We start from the raw sequence: 22,401 nt of genomic DNA, 5'->3' as shown, positions 1-22,401 counted from the left end.
AAAAGAGTCTATTGATGCGCTATTTGAAACTATCTGGGCTGATTCTGGTGGCATTTGTATATTTGCTTTTGGTATGGTAGTATTTACTAAATTTTATTAAAAAATATACCCACAGCAATAAAAACTAGTACAAACTAAAAAAAAGAGGAAAAAAGAAAGAGTAGAAGTTAAGAAAAGAAAAAAATAGAGAAAACAAGAAAAGTAATAATACAATAAAGAAGAAAATAAATATATAAACAATTTACTTCCCACTTTCATTACAAATATAATTTTATAAATTTATAAGCCCCTCTTAAAATACAACAAATGACCTCTTCTTCCCATGTCCTATTTATTATGTAGAAACAAATAGGTAAATCTTTGTTGTTACAGTTTTGTTATTAGTAAAAGTCCATTAAAGCTTACCAGCAATGTAACATATATATTTTATCTAACTTTGATCAAATAACCAACTTTATATTCATTCCTTTTATGTGTAACAAACTTAACCTTTAGTCCATTCAAATAATGTTGTTGAACTTTATTTCCTTTCATTTTTTTCTTTTTCTTTTGTCACAAGATTATTCTAATCTTTCACAAGTCTTTTTGAAACGCTAATAAAGGAAAAATATCCGGGTCACTCTCAGTTTATTATTGTATATCCATTTTAATTATTTCTTTTCCAGCTAAAACACAACATGATACAAGTGTTTAAAATCAGTGGGCATGAATTGAAACGGAAATTGATAAAGACAATTTTTTTAGATATTTTTAGACAATTTAGCACAATTGCAGTAGAACTTCCTCACTTTCTTCTAAGAGTTATAAATTCTTTCAGCAATTGTATAGTTTAGTAATTTGACAGTCTGCACTGAACTTGAAAGATTTCTCACCTTTAACAAAAGGTATATCTTCACTGCATCCTTACAATAATCTTGACAATTGATTATGCTGAATTGCCTCTGAAGCAGTTGGGCTGGCTGGGTGAGACATTTTGCCAGTATTTTGCAAGATATTTGATCCACATCTCAATTTGCATGTCCTCTCATTTGACAAATGTACTACTGCTATACCTTCCCAACTTTCTGCTTAAAAAAAAACAGTTTTCAATTGCTTTTTTTTCCTCTTTCAGGATATATATATACATTTATATATTGATATAGGCACCACATTTACACTGTTATATAATGCAAAGTTAAATTGAATGTATATGTACAAAGCTAAGGATATTAAGATAGAAATCAGTAGCTTTAAAAAATGATTTGGAGAAAGTAGTGGATTATGTAATTATGACTGCAAACTTTAGACAAAACTTAAAGTTTTCATAGGATAATATTATTTGGATCTATATAGCTAGTACATGGAGTATGACAACCAGATAATGCCAGTGGATTCTCTGTGTGCTTACTATGGCCAAAAGATTTTATGGATTTTGGGGAGTCCATATATTTTTAACATCTTCACTGCTCTCAATGCAGTGAATGATTGGTTCCAGCATAAAAGATGCCAAACTCCTAAGGTAGAAGTCCCTTTAAACCCATTGTATCTTTCAGAGGCATACCCACTTATGGCCTGGCAAAATGGTTAAGCCTAAAATTCCAACACCTAGTCAGTAACTCTTTAACCACAGTAAAATCCTCTGAAGATTTTTTAATGAAATTGTGTCCAATAAAGGTGAAGGATGAGGAGATCATGATCTCATTCGATGTAATATCCCTATTCACCTCCATCCCCCAAAATCTAGCCATCTCTGTTTTTAGAAACCTTCTACAAAAAGGAGAACTACAATACCCCAATTCTCCTAACACAGAGGACTACGTACAACTACTGGGTTTCTGCCTTCAAACCTATTTTACTTTCAAAGACACAATATATGAGCAAGTAAAAGGCACACCCATGGGGTCACCCATCTCAAGCATCATTGCTGAAGTGGTATTACAAGATCTGGAATGTGTGGTGATGACTGATTATCAACCCAGTTTTTGGGTTAGGTATGTTGATGACACCTTTGTAGTCATCAAGCGATGTGACACCACCAAATTTTTACAAAAACTAAATTCAATCTATCCAAGCATTCAATTTACAGCAGAAGAAGAGAATAACACCTTACCCTTCCTGGATGTAATGGTCCATCTATTAACAGATACATCGACCTACTATCCCCTTACCAAACTTTAAAAAGACATTTACAACAACACAAAATACCTAAACACTTTAATTCAACTAACAATAACACAAAGGCACCACCCCACCCACATGCCAAACCCCAAACCAACACAACAGACATCCTTTCTTCAACACAACCCTTTTCTTTAAATCCAAATAAAGAACATAACTCTAACACAACTATGACAACTTACACAACCAACACACCACCTTCTGATATTCTCACACACAGAAACAACAACACCTCTGACCACAACATCCATGACACACACATCCAAAACACAAATCCAACAACCTCACAAGACACCCACACGCACCAAAACAAACACACACAATACCGGAATAGCAATAGAATATTAAGACCAAGATCAAAACTGATCCCTGCAATGAAACATAACTTATCACATTCAATGGAACAAGATGTTACAGCCCAATCCTCAAGCCCCACAAAACCACCCACAACTGACAAGCATAATAAATGACCACACACAAACATGCCAAATGACCATACCCAACAAGACATACACACACAGCAATCCTACACTAAAAGAACTATACAATCCAAAAGACTGATTCCTACAGTGGGGATGATTTCGCAGCATCCAAAAAAGGGGGAGTGAGGGCGGGCAAACCACTTATATGCCCCATGAGGGCATCTGCTTTATCTCCCTGCAGGTCAGATCCCACAGCACCTGCACGCGATGGAGTGAGATGAACCTCCCAGCTGCATTTCGCGCAAAGAATCCATCCGGCATACGACTGCACGCGGCGCCCTGAGAACCTATCGCTGATAGGCGCTGATAGGCATGATGGAGCTTATGCGCCAAACAGCTGATAGGTGCGACTTTGGAATTTCGTCTGGAGATTGACTTCCGTGTATTTGCTGTTACCAATGTGACTTTTTACGAGCGAGCTTTTTATGAGCACGCTATATGCACATGCCATACTGTAACCATTTTTAACGGTTATGTAAATGTATGCACATGCTCCCTTGTCATTTAGCCCTTTGCTCTGATGATGTCAACAGCTTGTTGATGAAAGCTTAGCAATAAAGAAGCCTTTTTTCTTACATCCCGGAGCTCATCATTTATATATATATATACTATATATATATATATAGTAGAGTACAAAAGTAAAGAACACCAGGAGAAAAAAGAGACTCTAAAAAATAGTTTAGACCCCTAAAATCTAGGTGTACCCTACCCAAAGTCCAAGACAGGACATAATAGGATTAACTCACAGATGCCAAAGGGACATAGGTCAAAGTTCATGCCACAGGAAGCAACTCCAAACAAAAGGCTCCAGAGGGTATAAAAACCCATTCCCTACATGTGCTCAATCTCTTTTTTCTTTTAGAGTCTCTTTTTTTCTCCTGGTGTTCTTTACTTTTGTACTCTACTATGGATCCTCCCAGGAGTCATGGGTATGTCTTTTATGTTATTTTTAATATATATATATATATATATATATATATGTTTTCTGAGGTTTTCGCGGGTGTTTGAATGTAGGTCTTTAGTTATTCGGGTTTTCTCCCACGTAAAATTAGAAGTGTCTTGGCGACGTTTCGACGAAGTCACATTCGTCATCTTCAGGCTGGTGTCTTCAGCTTCGTGCTTCTAGGAGTAATGTGTGTTCACAGCTGTTTCTTCCTTTTAACTGCCAGTGGGGTTTGAACTGATTGGGTGGGAGCTTGGCTGTGTTCTGATTGGGTGGAGGTGTGTTCTGATTGGTTAAGGAGCTTGGCTGTGCTCTGATTGAATGGGGGGTTGGCTGTGCTCTGATTGGATGGGGGGGGGGTTCTGTTTGGGTGGGGGCTTTGTTGTGCTCAGGTTTGTCTGAGTTGCAGGGGGATTTGAGATGGTGAGCTTCATTGCTGTTGTTTGGCTTCGTGTTTGTGGTCGTGCCACATCTTTATGGTGGGTGTCAGTTTGCTTTATGTATGGATTGGAGGGGTTTAAAGTGGCTAATGATGCAGCTGTGGACTGACTTCTAGTTTGTGGTCGTGCCTCGTCATCTGTGTGGGTTTGGGTTTGCTTTTTGCGTGGATGTGTGGTGGTGACCTCCTGTGTGGTTTTCGTGAGTGTGGGTCTGGTATCATTCTTTGTGTTAGGGACTCGTTTGCCAATAAGGGCAGGTTTCCAAATGGCTTCTTAGACATTACAATACTTAATATCCACATGCTTGCTTCCACTTTTCACTTTGTCACCTGTTACCATTTTAATGCAAGCAGCATTATCTTCAAATACTGTTACAGCTTCTTTAACTTCTATATTTAAATCCTTTAACAGCTGTACATACCAGGTTCACAGTTCCCTTCAAATACTTGAGAATTCTTTTCACACCCATCTAATGCAACTGTGTTGATGCAGCAGTACAGTGACTTAAGATGCTTACTGCACAAGCTATGTCTGGTGGACCATTGTGACAGATATAACAGGCTTCCTATTGCTGACTGATATATCTCCTGATCACAGGCTTCACTTTTGTCCTCACCTAAAGTGTTGTGAAAATTTATGCTCATAGGTGTTGGAGCAGAATTACAATCCCTCATGTTGTATCATTCCAACAGCTGTTCAATTTTCCTTCTTTGACTGAGAACGTAGCCATCTTTCTCAGTTTTTTTTGTATCTCTACACCAAGATAGTTTTGTATTTCACCCAGACTTTTCAATTCAAACTTTTTCTCCAGTTGATTAGCAAATTCCTTCACCTATGCTAGATCCTTTGCAATGAAGCAAAGATAATTCATAAATGCTAATAATTGGCAATCCCCACTGTGAAACCTTGCAGTATATATGCAACCATCAGCCTTACAACTCTTGAACCCAAGACCCTTCAATGCCACATCTAAACAGATGTTCAAGTTTCTGGATGACTGTTTCAGCCTATAAATGGCCTTGTTCAGTTTATACACAATGCTAGGCTTTTTACTTTCATACCCTGGTGCTTGAACCATGTAACTTTCTTCTTCCAAGTCTGCACTGAGGAATGCTGTAGTTATATCAAAGTGCCAAATTTTATGATCACATGCCATTGCCAATGCTAATACCAACTTTTTACTGTTGGTACAAATACCTAATCATGGTGCACATTTTTCTTCTGCAAAAACCTCTGTGCCACTAATCTTGCCTTATATTGGACTTCATTGTTGTGTAACACTTTCTTTTGGTATACCCATTTACATCCTACAGCTTTGTAGCCTGGTGGCAAAACCATAGAGCTGAACGCTTTATGTTCATCCATGGGTTTCATTTCTTTGTCCATGGCCTCCTTCTACTTTTCTTGCTCTACTTTGGGTAATTTTGTGACTCATACCACACATTACACACTTTTACTTTCCAAGCTGAATATCTATCAGGTGGAATCCCTTTGTTCAATCGCTCTGACCTGCATGGGATTGACTGCTCTTGACTATCAACCATTTCCTGCTTCACATCAGAGTCACCATCTTCTTCTGACTCCTTTTCTTGCTTATTATCAGCTTCTCTTCCCTGTATGCTGACACCGTCATTGAGTCACCGTCACTAAGTGGATCATTTCCAGAATTGGCATCAATTCTGTCCCAATTCTGCTCTGCAAAGCTAGCAGACCTTGAAATTACTATACTTCTGCTTCCATCACTAAAGCGATAGCTCTTTGAGCCAGGCTCATAGCCCATAAATGTGAGCTTCCTAGCCTTTTGTTGCTCTTTTCTCCTGATTGCCTTTGGAATATGCACTCATGCATTGCTTCCAAACACCCTTAAATGTGCCAGAGATGGCTTTCTCTCATATAGCACAGCATATGGAGTATCATTGATAGAGTAACTCCACAGCCTATTGACTAAATAAATGGCAGTCAACATAGCTTCACCCCAATACGACCTGCTCAGACCAGAATTCTCCAGCAGTGAATCTTTCATGGTTTGCAAGACTCCATTTCATCTTTCAGCCCACCATTCTCAGCTGCTGTGTACAGATTTGTGCATCTATGTCATATTCCTAGCTGTCCCAACCACTGTTGAAAGTTTGTTGACATAAATTCTGAACTCCTGTCAGTTTGCAGCTGGCATATCTGTTGCCCATATTTTCTTTCTGTGAAGCTCACCCATTGCTTGAACTTTTGCATCACTTCTGTTTTGCTTTTTAGCAAATAACAGAAACCAAATCTGCTGAAATCATCTACAATGATCATTGCATATCTTGCTCTTCCCAAGCTGGCTTGCATTGGGCCAACCAAATCTGCATTTACCAGCTCTAGAACCCTTGTTGTCTGCCTTGCGCTCTTCTTGCTCACTGAAAATGCCTTGGATTTCGATGACTTGCATACTGCCCAGTCTAAGTATGCCTTACACCTGTTGAAGGAAAAGTCTTCGTCATGGTTCAGTCCAAGACAGGGATAAACAACATGGCGATTGCTTTAGAAAGAAGGTTACAGTTTATTGAAGAGGAGAGCCAGACAGAAAGTTGGCTCTGGCAGAATAAAGAGGAAAAAGGGTTGAGCACATGTAGGGAATGGGTTTTTATACCCTCTGGAGCCTTTTGTTTGGAGTTGCTTCCTCTGGCATGAACTTTGACCTATGTCCCTTTGGCATCTGTGAGTTAATCCTATTATGTCCTGTCTTGGACTTTGGGTAGGGTACACCTAGATTTTAGGGGTCTTTGTCTTCTTAATCTTCTAGCTGGGGCTTCCAACCTTCCTGGATGGTTTACATCTGCATTTGTACAGAGCTAGTTTCTGCTTGGGGGAGGGAGACCTTGGGATATCAAGAAAAACTGAGCATGCCTTTCTGCCTCTTTAAGATCCTTTGAGGAAATATATTTTTCTGCCCTTTTAACTTTTAATATTTCCTTCTCTGGGGGGCTGACCCCAAAATCCCCCCTTTGTGCCATAATAGTGTGGATGACACACTTTTACTGGCACAAGATTAAAATTGATCTGATCAGGGATACTTGGTAAACAAGCTTTAAACTGTTAAGTCAAGAAAAAAAGAAGCTACTGGTTTCTATCTTTATATCCTTAGCTTTGTACATATACATTCAATTTAACTTTGCATTATATAACAGTGTAAATGTGGTGCCTATATCAATATATAAATGTATATATATCCTGAAAGAGGAAAAAAAGCAATTGAAAACTGTTTTTTTAAGCAGAAAGTTGGGAAGGTATAGCAGTAGTACATTTGTCAAATGAGAGGACATGCAAATTGAGATGTGGATCAAATATCTTGCAAAATACTGGCAAAATGTCTCACCCAGCCAGCCCAACTGCTTCAGAGGCAATTCAGCATAATCAATTGTCAAGATTATTGTAAGGATGCAGTGAAGATATACCTTTTGTTAAAGGTGAGAAATCTTTCAAGTTCGGTGCAGACTGTCAAATTACTAAACTATACAATTGCTGAAAGAATTTATAACTCTTAGAAGAAAGTGAGGAAGTTCTACTGCAATTGTGCTAAATTGTCTAAAAATATCTAAAAAAATTGTCTTTATCAATTTCCGTTTCAATTCATGCCCACTGATTTTAAACACTTGTATCATGTTGTGTTTTAGCTGGAAAAGAAATAATTAAAATGGATATACAATAATAAACTGAGAGTCTATGTTTATCCTTTCAATCCTTTCAAGAGGGGGAAAAAAGTATTACTTGATGTAGTGCAACAATGTATATCTAAAAAAAATTATTTGCCAGACTGCAAAAGTATAATAAATAATCAAGGGAAAGATAACAACCCTATTTCTCAACAATGCTATGGAGGATTCATCAATTCTAGGCAAGTATCAAACAACTATAATTATTTCTATTGCTTTCCAAGGTCCCTGTTGATTTTATCACAACTTGTTTACACGTATGACAGCATATCCTTGTGTAGTTGTGTTTGTACTATGTGTGTATGTGTGTGTGTGTGTGTACAGGCACACAGATGAACATTTGTAACAAATATATATAAATACAGGACTAAAAATGATTTACAGATAGATTTTGAGTCAGATTGTTCCAAACATATGCTCTTTGTGATTCAGTCATAATATTTCAATTTTCATTTAAATCCATCTATTATTTTCATAGATGTAGTTATACATGTATTTGTGTTTTAGTTTAGAGGGTCAATTTGTACTTAGTATGTTGATAGTAGTAGCATTGTTTGTTCTGCTGCTGCCTCATCTGACATGCCAGATGAATGTAAAGTGTAGAATTGTGGATCACCATCACATTTTTCACATGTATCTTCAGCCAGGGGATCTTCTCTTTGGTAGCCTTGTTTGTCAAACCTTCTTTGTCTCCAGCCCCAAAACTTTTGATAAACCACCATCTCCGACATACTCTGAAAAGTACCAGTAAGGAATTGGGTTTGCCTTCAGTATACTTTTGCATAGATTACTGTATATGCAGCAGATCAATTTTATTGGTATGATTTATTGCAGCAAGGAATGGAGTAGGTTGTTTTGCTAGAAATCAAGTACGATTTCAAATCTGATTTTGTTCCCCTGCTTTTCCAAGGAAATATTACTTTTATAGCCAGTGTTTAAGATATTTTTAATGAAGTCAAAATGTTACAGACTGAATAGTGTTTAGTTAGATTTTAAGACAATTTAGTAAGATTGCTAAAGGTAGTTAGGTAAATACATAAAAGAGCAACACGTACATTTAACTTTTTACTAAGGAATGCATTTTCATTCATTTAGACCAAGATTCTCTTAATTCAACAGTTGTTTCAAATTAGAACTCTACTCTGTATAATTGTTTTTGAATTTATCCCTCTGCAGGAACCAGAAATGTGTAACAATCTTAAATAATCAGAAAATGTCTTTAGATACAAATATAAATATACATAAGGTAAAAAGGCAATGTAAATTTTATGAAAATCAGGTTCAACTCCCAAAGATTTCCCATAAGTCTGATATAACTTTCTTGGTAGAAAGTTATGTATAGAAGGGGTCCACCTCAGCCTTTCTCTTGGACTCTCTGAAAGTAGCATTTTGGGGTGATTTGCCAAAATTGACTAGTGGTCTGAGTAGAGATACATCAACAGTTACATTTTTGAATTCTAAAATCAATCTGGGAACGAAAGAAAAGAAGCTAGCATATTAGAAAAGTATAAATCATCTCCTTAATGTGCAAGTTTTGCTTTGTTTTAAAAATAGCCTGCCATAAATAATAAATGTTGAAAAGTAAATCACATCCTTTAGCTTGCTGGGGGGCCTCATGCTGAGGTAACTTTTTAAAATATTATACCAAACATGACTCTTAAACTACGGCCTAGAACTCATATTTATGGCAGAGAATCATATTTCTTCCAAAAAAGATAAATCCTTAATTTGCCTTACTCTAGAAATTTCACACACATTATATATAATTTTGTTAGATGGGGTCCATCCCTGTCTTCCTCTAATCGATAGATCATCTTTTGGGTCAAGGTTTTGTACCAAGTACTGTATGCCTCTTATACTATGGCACATAAATTAGTCTGACACATAATGGAAATCCCACTGTAGGGTTATGACTCAGAACTACCAGCATATTCTGGCCTTGGTCTTTGCGATAAAGGAAATCAATGAAGATCCCCAGATCTTACCCAACATTACCCTTGGATTCCATATATATGATAGCCATATCAATACTAGATGGGCCTTTCGTTCTGCAATGCAACTTATTTCTCCAAAGAATCATTTTCTCCCCAATTACCATTGTGATAGTAAAGACAATCTTCTTGCAATCATTGAAGGACTTGGCATTGAATCTTCCTATCAAATCCCAAATATTTTTAGCATCTACAAGATACCTCAGGTAGGATATATGTATTGATTACAAGCATTTAGTAATAATCCAGTTATCATTTTTTTCTCATCACTAATTTATGTGTTCTCTAGACAGAAATCGATTTATTTCCTTATTATTATTATTATTATTATTATTATTATTATTATTATTATTATTATTATTATTATTATTATTATTAAGCTTATTGGTGTGTCAACATAGCTAATCTGTCAGAAAGTTCTATCACTTTAGAAGTGATCCAATTATCCTTTTTTAATGCATTCTCTAGATAGATATGGATTTATTTCCTGTAATCATATCAAATTTATTGGTATGTTAATATAGCTGATCTGAGAAGTATCAGCCCAGAATATTCCAGTATTAAAAAGTTTTTCAGTGCTGCTAGTATTTTTATATGTTTTATATATTTGCATATGTTGGTACATATTTTAAACATTTTAAAAGTCTGACTTTTGAATGGCTTATCACAATCTGTTTTGCTTCCATGCTCTTTTTATTGTTAAATGATAGTCAAAAGAAAATGGAAGTACTTTTTTATCCAAAAGAATTTTTAATATTTTTAGGAAATATAGTTTATCTTTTTAGCATATTAATGAGGTTTGGGTTCTAACAAAAGGATACACTCTACAGTTTTAAATATTGATAGATATGCATTGCAGGATTTTAAATCTGCATTGCAGATAAAGAAAGAGCAGAACTTTCCATTCTCAGCCCTGGAAGCTTTCTAGGTGACATTGGGCTAGTCAGTGTCTTTCTGTTTAATATTTTTCTTTTTAGGGGAAAAGGAGGAGAAAGCATTATAGATATTTCTCTTGAACTCCTGGATGAAATATGAAATAATAAGAATAAGCAGATGTACACAGTAATATTGCTCCATTCTATTTTATTATTTGTCTCTTCTCTTATTACCATTTTTTTTAGCTTTCCTATGGCTCTGCTCCACTGACAATGGATCATACCCATACCACTTACTTCTACCAGATGGTTCCAAATGAAGCCCACCAGTACAGGGAGATTCTCAAATTACTTCTTTACTTCAGGTGGACCTGGGTTGGATTTTTCACTGCAACTGGAATAAATTCTGAATGGATATTTCAGATTATGGTTCCAGCATTTGTTACTCATGGCATTTGCTTTGCTTTTATAGACACAGTCTACAATATAGGAATGAAAATTGAATATGGAAATATAAAAAAATGGAAATTTAAAGTATGGAATAGAATCATGACCAGCACAGCTAATATATTTCTCCTCTTTGGTGATATTCGCACTCCAGTGTTTTTGGACAGGTTGTTAGGTCTAGGAAGGGATACTGAAAGAAGGAACAAGATAAATGGTAAAGTGTGGATTTTGACTGCTCAAGTAGAACTTAAATTCTATAGCAATAAACGAGGTCAAAAAACTGCTGAACTAATCTACCCTGGTGCTTTATCCTTGGCTGTTCATTCCAATGGACTGCCAGGATTTCAAGAATTTATTCAGGACAGAAAGCCTTCCAGTGTGAAAGAAGATTTTTTAATGAGGGACTTTTGGTCCTCTGCTTTTAGCTGCAACTTTCCCACATGGATTCTGAACCATAGATACAGTAAGCTCTGCAGTGGACTGGAGAGTTTGGAGAACATTTCTGAAAACTTTTTAGAGAAAACCATTACTGGGCATAGCTACAGCATCTATAATGCTGTCTTTTCTGTTGCTCATGCTTTGCATGCCATGTATTCCTACAGATTCAAGCACAAAAGAATCGTGGAGAGATGGAAATGGACATTTTTGACTCAGCACTCATGGGAGGTAATGTAAATTTGAAAGGCCCACTGGTTCTTTATTCTCAATGGTGGGGCTAATAATACTGTAAAAACATACTAGTAAACTTTAGTGAGAAAACCTGCTAATAGGAATCCATATATTAATGTAATGCTTCCTATAACAGTGTGGGTATATGATTTTGATCAATATTTATTAAACTTATTACATTTATTAATAAACAATTCTAGAAAAGTTTTCATAAGAAGCAAATCTTTTATTAAGATCATAATCCATTCTTTAACATAAAATTCTTGAGTAGCCTATATTAAAAAGTTGTTACATGATTAATGTTATATAAGCAGAATTTGGGATAGCTTCTCTCGTCTTTTCATGCTAGTATAAAGTTAAAATGGTTTACTCACAATTATTTTCTACTGAGTTAAATAGATCTTAATCCCAAGTAAGAAGTAGTTTAATTCAGTTTAATATAGTCAGTTCAAGGTAAGCACCCACTTGGTTAATTTGAAATTTAAAATTATGTTCCACAATAATTTATTGGTATTCAGGAAATATATTCCTACAAAGTTTAATTTAAATATTTAGGATTTGTGTGCATGTAGGTTTCTTTTTGCATGTTTCTTCCAGTCAATCCCATCTCCTTGCTACTGAACTTTTCATGGCCAGATTTTTGGAAGTGGTTTAACATTGTCTTCTTCATAAGACTGGGAGGGAGAGACTGGCCAAAGTTCACCCACTTCACTTCATGCCTAAAACAGGATTAGAACTCACAGTCTTGTTATTTCTAGCTAAAATGATCTTACATGAAGTATTTAGGTTTTAGTTGGAATGAATCTTGTTCTTCAATGAAAACTGCACAATGAAGTTCTCTAAACTTCACGTTGTTATTGTTAATCATTCAGTCATATCTGATACTTGGCAACTTTATAGGCAGGTGCTTTCCATGCTACTCTATCAAGTACAGTTTCTTTCGTTTGTTTGATGATCATCTTTGTATCATATTTGATGTTATCAAGCCAGCATGTTCTTTGCTTGCCTCTTCTCCTTGTTCCACTAATCACGCCTAGCAGCAATGACTTCTCCGATGAATTTGAATGCATGACATTGCCAAATAAATCAAACATAATATTATGATTTCAGCTTCTACTGATGTGTATGGTTTTATATGATTTAGCAACTCTCTATTAGTTACTTTGGCAGTCCATAATATATGCAATAATTTACACCAGCACCACAGTTCAAAGGCATTAATTCTTTTTGATCATCCATTCTTACTGGCCAATTCTCATACCCATCCATCATTATAGGGCAGACTATCCAACACTGGAAGTTTTTAAGAAGAGACTTCATAGCCATTTGTCTGAAATGGTACAGGGTTTCCTGCAAGGTTCCTTCCAACTTTATTACTATTATTATTATTATTATTATTATTATTATTATTATTATTATTATTATTATTATTATTGTTGTTGTTGTTGTTGTTGTTGTTGTTGTTGTTTTTGTTGTTGTTAATAATAATAATAATAATAATAATAATAATAATAATAATAATAATAATAATAAAGTTGGAAGGGACCTTGGAGGTCATCTAGTCCAACCCCCTGCTCAGGCAGGAAATCCTGTACCATTTCAGACAAATGGCTGTCCAGTCTCTTCTTAAAAACTTCCAGTGTCGGAGCATTCGCAGCTTCTGGAGGCAGGTGGTTCCATTGGTTAATTGTTCTAACTGTCAGGAAGTTTCTCCTTAGTTCTAAGTTGCTTCTCTCCTTGATCAGTTTCCATCCGTTGCTTTTCGTCCTGCCTTCAGGCGCTTTGGAGAATATTGTTCTTGTTATTATTATTGTTGTTCTTATTCTTGTTATTGTTGTTATTGCTGTAACTAGCCTGCTTTTTATATTTATACCAATATTTCTGCTTTTCCAGATCTTATTCATGTTAACCATTGTGGTGAGGCCTAAGTTTCACTTCAGGAGTAGAAATTGTGAACAATTTTGGATCCAAGGAAGATAAATTCTTGAACTAATTCAGTTTCCTTATTGTTGATTTAAATATCTCATGTCCATCTGCAGCTGTTGTTAATAGCTTTGTTTTTCTGATGTTAAGACTCAATCTTACTTTTTCACTTTCGTCCTTGATTTTCCAGATCATTTTTTCCAGGTCTTCGTTATTTTCAGCCAATAGTGTTGTATCATCTGCGTACCTCAAATTATTTGTGGTTCTTCCTCCAATCTTCCCCCAAACATCATGGAGTTCTAGATCTAATTTCCACATGATCACTTCAGCATACAGATTGAGCAAAAATTGTGATAAAATATATTCCTGTTTAATTTCCTTATTGTTATGGGAGCATCAGAAATCTTCCTTCCTTCCTTCCTTCCTTCCTTCCTTCCTTCCTTCCTTCCTTCCTTCCTTCCTTCCTTCCTTCCTTCCTTCCTTCCTTCCTTCCTTCCTTCCTTCCTTTCCTACCTCCCTTCCCTTCCCTTCCTCCTTTATCTTGTTCCGCTTCTTCCTTCCTTTCTCTTTGTCCTTTTCTTTTGTTCTTCCTCCTTTCCCTCCTTCCTCTTCCTTCCTTCCTTTTCCTCCCTCCCTCCCTCCCTCCATTCTTTCCTTCCTCTATTTTTTACTTGTCCTTCCTTCCTCTCTCCCTCCTTCCCTCTCTCCGTCCTGGTTCCCCTTTTGTTGTGGTAAGCTTATGAGAAAAAAATCAGTGAGAAAGTAATAAGTTATACTAGTATGCTAGCTATACTAGCTACTGCTTCATCATTTCTCCTTAAGACAACCTGATTTATTGGGTTAAAAGTCAGTTCAGAGGAGACAAAAATTAATAGTGTGAGAGAGACAATTGGGGCTGACTCATATTAAATTATCCCACCCTCCAAGGAAATACTGTATGCTGTACATGTTGTGTCTGGAAGTGGATAGGTGAAACAAATATTCACATCTTTGTTCAGTTCCCTGAGTTGGAACACTTTCTTAGATATTTTTTTTCCATTTCATCCTCAGCTCCTCTATTTCCTAAAGCAAGTGTCCTTTAACAATACGATAGGGGACAAAGTTTCCTTTGACCAGAATGGTGTGTTTCTAACAGCATTTGATATTATAAATTGGGTTTTGTTTCCAAACAAGTCTTTTTTTGGAATAAAGGTTGGAATGATCAACTCCCAAGAACCAAGAGACCCAAAATTGACTATGAATGAAAATCTCATTGTCTGGAACAGTTGGTTTAATCAGGTAAGATATAACTTGCACCCTTTTGGGTACTTGCCTTATTATTAACAAAGATGTAATTATTGTCCTAAAATGTATCATTGCTCAGAATGTATCTGCCAAACATAATGAATCTGCCAAATATTTTACTTTTTTTCTTATGTCTTCAAATCATACATTTTGGACTTGGTATACACATAAAAATATATTTTCATCTGGGCTTCTCTAAAATGCACATTTCTGCAAATCATTTTTTTAAGGGGACATACTTTATTTGCAGTACTTTAAATTAAATGAACAATATGCAAAGTCATTTCTGTTTGGGAATATTTTGCAAGGCAGTCTATGGGAAAAATGCTTCATTGCTGTTAGGAAGACTGTGCATTGTTACCTGTAAAGATAATATCCACCACTAATATTATCAATATCCCGTCTTCCAAACTTTTTGTGAAATTTAGTTGGTTGGTTTCAGGTACTTGGCAGATTAAATTTATTTATTTATTTATTTATTTATTTATTTATTTATTTATTTATTTATTTATTTACATTTATTAAAAATTTAATACATTTAAATTTATTTTGTACTAGTCAGAAAAAGATAATTATGTTTAACTTTTATTTTTGTCCATTTTTCAATTTTGCTGCTATTCTATGTGAGTTATAATAATTAGCTTCTTTTAAATACATAAAGATATAAACTTTTTTTTGTCAAAGAGGTGATACATTTTATAAAATGACAATTTTACTGGTGAGAAATATTTAGTAATTTTAAAAATGGACTTTTGAAATGAGCTTAGATTCAAGGCAGAATCAAAAAGTCTAATGATTATTGAATCATTAGACTCAAAAGTACTTTTGAGAAGAAGACAGAGGCCTGCAGGAACACTGTAGATCAGGGGTCCCCAACCCTCAGTCCATGCACTGGAACTGGGCTGTGGCATGCCAGCAACTGATCCACACAAACAAACAACGCCCCATCCGTGGGATGCAGGCAGCACAGAAAACCTCTCTCCACGGAACCAGTCCCTGGTGCCCAAAAGGTTGGGGACCTCTGCTGTAGATCTTGCATTAGATCTTGCATTCTTGCACATGCTTCTCCTCTTAGCAAAAGCATTTTCAGAATGCTTTTGTGAAAAGAGGAGAAGCCTGCAAGAAAGAGAGATTTGCTGTTGCCTTCTAGTGTAAGATTAGCAAAGAGATTTGCTGTCTAACTCTTCTAGTGTAAGATTAGCAAAGCTAAGGGGGGGAGCAGGATGGAAGGCTAGCATATAGCGATGAAAGGAAAACAGCTTCACCAGTGTTTGACAAAAAGACAGGCAGGGTGAAGGTTCTTTCTCTGAACTTGTGGATTGGTTTCCAAACATTTCATAACCAGGCTAGGTAACATCTTCAGCAGTGTTTAGGGGATGTCAGTGTCAGTGTTCTTCTGTTTAGAAGGGCTTCAGATGAGACAGGCAATTTTGTACCACGTTGCCCAACTTGTTCTCCTTTCCTATCCTGATAGCTTCAGCTTTGGAGATCCTCAAAAGGTAAGTGAGTGATCAGTGACAGGGGGTTGGTATGGAGAAGGCCAGAAGCAGCAGTGGGAACCCAAGGGGTAGGAAGCAGAGCATGAGATATATCAGTGGCTGGGGAGAGGCCTTGGGTGGCCGGAAGTAGGTGACCATGTTCATTCACAGTCTCCCTCCCCATGGTCTTCCCTACCCCTGAGTTACCCATGTGCAATCAATAACCTGTGCATTTGATTAACAAATGCATCGGAAAGAGAAGAGATGGGAGGCATGTTCACTTAACATGATTTGCTTAACATCCTCCTGGGTGACAAGCAAAACGGGCAGCTGCCATTACAGTTGTAATTTGAGGACTACCTGCAATATACATAACCACACACACACACACAACATACACATACAAACACACTCGTATGTGTATACACACACATGAGTAAAGTTTGTCATGAAATATATAACATTATATTGGTTGTGGTAAAAGATTACCATCTTCAGTTTTAAGATTTAATAAATAGTGTACATCTGCAAGCAACTTATTCTAAAAGCAATTCAGGGAAAAATTGGAGTCCTGAATTGGAACTAATGTTAAAGAACAAGTCTTTTAATAATGAGTGAATTTTCAAGAGGGTTGGATTAGTCTGTTTCTAGTTTGGGGTTTTTCCAGCAAGCTTGGAGTAGCTGCTTCCAAATCAGAAGAGGATAACTTTAGGTTAATATTTTAACCTAAAGAACTTCTCCAGTAATATGTGTCTTTTGGATTGTAAGGATTCTAAAGTTTTCCTTGTGAAGGGTTATGTTATCTACTCTCATTGATGAATTAGGTGGAACCTATCTCTGTTTGTAATGAAAAGTGCTACCCTGGTTACAGGAAACAAAAGAAAGAAGGGGAGCCATTCTGCTGCTATGATTGCATTCCCTGTCCAGAAAGCAAGATTTCTGAATGGGAAGGTAAGAGGTAAAGTGCTTTTCTCAAAGACATGAGCCATTATTCACTACACTGGACGTATAACTTGCTTCCCTAAATTAAAGTTTCTCAGACTTATAATGGAATTGTTATGTCCTCGATCATCTTGTTTTTAATTAACTGATTCTCATTGAAAATAGGAAGCTGAAAATATACTTGATTGTTATTTTGCTAAATATAAGAATTTTCATATGTCAGCTTAAGGAAAATTCTACCCTTTAGCCCAGTGGTGGCGAACCTTTTAGAGACCAAGTGCCCAAACTGCAACCTGAAACCCACTTATGCATCGCTGGGTGCTGGGGGCATGGCCAACGCATGGGCGTGGCCAAGTGGGCGTGGCCACCACGTGGGCATGGCCACAAAATGGGTGTGACCAAGTGGGCGTGGCCACCTCAACGTTGCTCCTGGGGAGAGATGCCTGTGGGGACCGGGCAGGATTGGGGGCGATCCAGGGGTTCTCTGGCGGGTGAGGCAGTGAAATGGCATGGAGGTTATAGGTTTCCTGGATCAGAAATAAACAGAACAATTAAATCAGTTTTAAGAGAATAAATGGCAATAAATGGAAGTATCAAACCAGTTTTAAGGGAATAAAAGGAAATAAATGAAAGTATTAAACCAGTTTAAACAATAAATGGAAGAACCAAACCAGTTTTTAAAAGGAAATAAATATCAGCAAACACGATGAATGCTTTAACCAAATTTTTGTAGCCCAGATGTGATAGCCTCCTCAGAGATTACATTCATATTTGTGCAGTTGTGCATTAGAATAGCACAAAATGTTGGTTTCAAATAATTTTACTGTGCAATTGATAAACAGTATAGCAATGCAAAACTGTCAGGATCCAAACTGTTCATTATCACAATTTTTTTCTGGGCTTTTTTCCCCTTATATTTTGTTTAGTATATTCTACATATAGTAGTATTTTGCAGGAGAATATTCTTACTGATGTTTCTTTAAGCAAGAATACTTAAAGCTAAAGTTATAAACTTTCCTTAGGCATAATCCAGATATAAAAAGGATGGTATTTTTGAATAAGTTTAAGGATCAAAAAAGTGCGGGAGACTCAAGGAGTAACTCAGGGCAGATGGAAGGATAGCAAATGGCTCTTCTATGGCAGAGAGTACAGCCAGTTCACACTTGCTCCAAACTAAAGACCATTACAAACGATAATTTGAAATCCGACCATATGTGAGAATCTCCCACCATCCACCTTCCCCACAAACTTCCTCATTTCCACCCTTCCAACTGTCAATGATGAAGCCCCCCCCACTCTTCTTGGGCCCCTCTCCTCCCCCTCCTTTAGTGTTTGGTGCGCGAGCGTTAAAGGCAGGCGTGGTGTGTAAAGGCCAGTTCGCAGCTGCGTGGCCAGACTACATCTCCGGGGCGGTAGATGCCGCACAAGACAGGAAGAAGAATGCGGCGAGCCGAGGAGATTGGCCCAGGGGCGTTCAGGCCACTGTTACTTTGATGCTGGTAGTGCTCCTGTGGGAGGCTGCAGGGGAAACTTGTGTCGCCGTCACATCTTGTTCTTGCCAGTGAGGTGTATTAGATTGCAGCCGCATGTCTGGTCGGAGCTTAGAACCAGGCCTGCTGCCGCCTTTGCCTCGCAGCATCACTGTGCTGTATCACTCCTGTTGGGTCATGGCATCTTGCCTCTTTTTCTTAGCAGGTCTGGAAGGCTTCATCTGATTGCTTCAGGGCCGAGTCAGTAGCTGTAGATTTGCTCCCAATCTACATGCCCTGCCCTTCGGCGGCGCCACCACCAAACTACCTTCTGCGCTGCCGGCGTCGCTGGAGACTCCCGCCCTAACCGGGCTCCTGATGACCAGCTGAGTGGTGGCCTCCCCCCAGAACTGCTGGCATGGCTGGGCCGTGTGCCTTTCCCCCCCCCCGTGAATGTTGAGCCCACAGGGGCTTGACAGGTGGGCTGAGCAAGGTGGCTGCGAGATGAGAAATGGCGGTGCCAGGCGCCGCAAGATGCCAGCACCGGCGGGGTGTTCCGGGGCCCCTGGGATGGGCTCTTTGGCCTCGGCTTTCCCCGGTGACCGCTGCCTTGTCCACTCAGTGGCAGGCCAGAGATGGGGCAGGGCAGGCTGCGCGAGGCGGGGCGGGCTGTGCGATTACGAGAAATGCCACCACCAGAAGATGCCAGCGCCAGTGGGGTGTTCTGGGGCCACTGGGCCGGGCTCTTTGGCCTCAGCTTCCCCCGGTGGCCGCTGCCTCGTCCACTCAGTGGCAGGCCAGAGACAGGGCGGGACAGGCTGCACAAGGCGGGGCGGGCTACACGATTACGATAAATGTCGGCACTAGAAGATGCTGCTACCAGCGGGGTGTTCCGGGGCCGCTGGGCCGGGCTCTTCGGCCTTGGCCTCAGCCTCCCTCGGTGGTCGCTGCCTCATCCACTGCAGCCAAACAGTGCAAAATTAGTGGCAGGCCAGACACAGTGCTGGGTGGGGTGGGCTGCGCGAGGCAGAGCAGGCTGCAAGATTACTAAAAATTGACGCAAAACTTACCTCTTTTGCTCTGCTCTCTCTCACTTTCGCTTTCTGCCACGTGCTTCCCTCTTTTATAGGACCCTGCAGCATGCGCACAGCGCAAAAGAGTTGCGCATGCGCAGAGAGGAGGGAAGTGGCAATGGTTCGCGTGCCATCAGGGATGGCTCTGCATGCCGCCTGTGGCACGCGTGCCATAGGTTCGCCATCACGGCTTTAGCCTATAATTTCTCAGTAAATTTCATTTTCAGTTTTAATTTTGTTATTTACTCAAGAAAAAAATGCAAATCAGATTGTTGGAGTTCTTTGACATTAGTTTTTGATTGCAGTGATTTTGTTAGCCTAAAGATATGATACATAGGTGGTATATAGTTTGACTTAGATAAATGATAGATAGCTAGACAGCTAGATAGGTAGATAGCTAAATAGCTAGTTAGACTGATAGACAGATAGAACTAGTCAGTACACCAATCATAAAGCTGAATGAATTTCTGTGAAATCCAAATAAGGCATCCAAATTTGGGTTCTTGTACAAATGGTTCATCCCTCAAGTGAATGGTTTTTCTTGTAGAAAATTACTTTTACCATTTTAAAATTAACATTTATATGAACTACATTAGTATCAAACATTGTATATCTAAGGATAAGCTTCTGTTTTCCAGATATGCCTGACTGTGTTGAATGCAAAGAAGATCATTACCCAAACAAGGATCAGAATACCTGTATTCCTAAAATTGTAACCTTTTTATCCTATAATGAAACTATGGGAATGGGTTTAGCCATTAGTGCCATTTTCTTTTCCCTGATAACTGTTGCCTTATTAAGAACCTTTATAGTGCACCACAATACTCCCATTGTGAAAGCCAATAACCGAGACCTCACCTACACTCTTCTTATCTCCCTCCTGCTTTGCTTCCTTTCTGCACTGCTTTTTATTGGGCAGCCTCAGAAGATGAAGTGTGTCCTGCAACAATATGTTTTTGGCATAGTCTTCTCAGTAGCTATTTCTTCAGTATTGGCCAAAACCATCACTGTGGTTTTGGCATTCATGGCTACCCAACCAGGGACAAAGAGGACTAGATGGATGGGGAAAGGGCTGGCCAGTTCCATTGTTATTTCTTGTTCTTTTATTCAAGTAGGCATTTGTACCGTGTGGCTTTCAACTAGTCCCCCATTTCCAGATGCTAATATGCACTCAGGGATGGGTGAAATTACCCTGCAATGTAATGAGGCATCTCCTATCATGTTTTACAGTGTCATTGGGTACATGGGCTTTTTAGCCATTGCCAGCTTCATAGTAGCTTTTTTTGCCAGGAATTTACCTGATACTTTCAATGAAGCCAAATCTATTACATTCAGCATGTTAGTGTTTTGCAGTGTGTGGTTGTCATTTGTCCCAACCTACCTGAGCACCAAAGGAAAATACATGGTTGCTGTGGAAATTTTCTCTATTTTAGCTTCCAGTGCTGGATTGCTGAGTTTTATATTTTTGCCCAAATGGTACATTATTGTTGTCAGGCCTGAACTGAACAACCGTGGGAAACTTAAGTGGAGAAACCACTGAAGAAGCAAGGAAACTGTCCCAGGAAGCCCCATCCACTATATCCAGGAAAAAAAATGACATGCTTTTTTTTTAAAGGCTACTGTTACACTATTTGCAATAACCTTGGCTAATTCTGGTGGGGGGGTTTTGTGTGGAGGTAGTATGTAAAAAAAAAAGTTACAATTACAATAGTAAAAGCTAATATGAACTGAAAAAAATAGAAGAATAAAAAGAAAAAGTAGACAGTACATAAAAGGAAAGAATGTAAAAAGAGAAAGAAAAATCAAACAGGAAATTAAAAATATAGTAAAAATTTGAATAGAAATATATAAAGAAATTATTTTTCCCCATCATCAGAAGCATTGCCATTCCAGGGTTAGTACAGGCAAATCCATTAAGAGTTATCAGAGATAATAACATATCTATTTTAACTGTGGTCAAATAAATCAATTGTGTATTTCTTTCTTTTCTTTTTAACAGTGCATTTAAATAAAATCAAGAACTTTATTTCTTTTTATTTTTTATTTGTCTCCTCTCATAAGATCATTTAAAAAATTAGCAAGTCTCTTGTAAATCCAATATAGGAAAATTATCCAGGTCATTCTCTTGGTTTATTATTTGTATATCTCTTTTAATTATTAAAATATCAGTCAGATTTTGTTTTTATCTCACACATTTTGTTTTTTCCATGTCATTTTTGTAGCCTATAATTTGTAAATCCAGTTTCCCCTCAGTCTAGAACTTTTCAGAACTTGTTCCCCTTCCATAATCTTTTTTAATATAGTCTCTCCATAGAGGCAGATGTCTCTGTTGACACTATGAAAATTAATTGCTAAGTCTCTTGTTTAAAAATATCTTCCAATATGTTCAATATTCATTTTTTGCTTTATTTTGTAATTGTAAGTCAAGATTCTGTGTTCTTCTCTTTAAATTGTAATATTTATTCCCCTCAGTTTCCCTCTAGTGTTTAATATCAATGCTGCTAACATTGGATGTTCTTGCTTTGACAACAGCTGG

At 37.8% G+C, this 22,401-nt stretch overlaps 1 protein-coding gene across 1 annotated transcript; it reads left to right on the top strand.

Moving 5' to 3' along the window:
• Positions 1-1,339: 1,339 nt before the first annotated feature.
• LOC114923155 (vomeronasal type-2 receptor 26-like) lies at positions 1,340-21,405 on the top strand. The gene is made up of 10 exons (XM_029285738.1): positions 1,340-1,498; positions 1,654-1,970; positions 2,821-2,851; positions 6,340-6,464; positions 8,222-8,461; positions 9,620-9,911; positions 10,827-11,693; positions 14,670-14,897; positions 17,206-17,332; positions 20,504-21,405. The coding sequence occupies exons 1-10, from the start codon at positions 1,340-1,342 to the stop codon at positions 21,403-21,405; spliced, it is 3,288 nt and encodes a 1,095-aa protein (XP_029141571.1).
• Positions 21,406-22,401: the final 996 nt, after the last annotated feature.

Source organism: Protobothrops mucrosquamatus, unplaced genomic scaffold, assembly GCF_001527695.2.
Source record: "Protobothrops mucrosquamatus isolate PMUCROS unplaced genomic scaffold, P.Mucros_1.0 scaffold2150, whole genome shotgun sequence".
Taxonomy (NCBI): domain Eukaryota; kingdom Metazoa; phylum Chordata; class Lepidosauria; order Squamata; family Viperidae; genus Protobothrops; species Protobothrops mucrosquamatus.
Note: the sequence above shows the minus strand (reverse complement) of the source record. Positions and strands in the feature narration are given on the sequence as shown.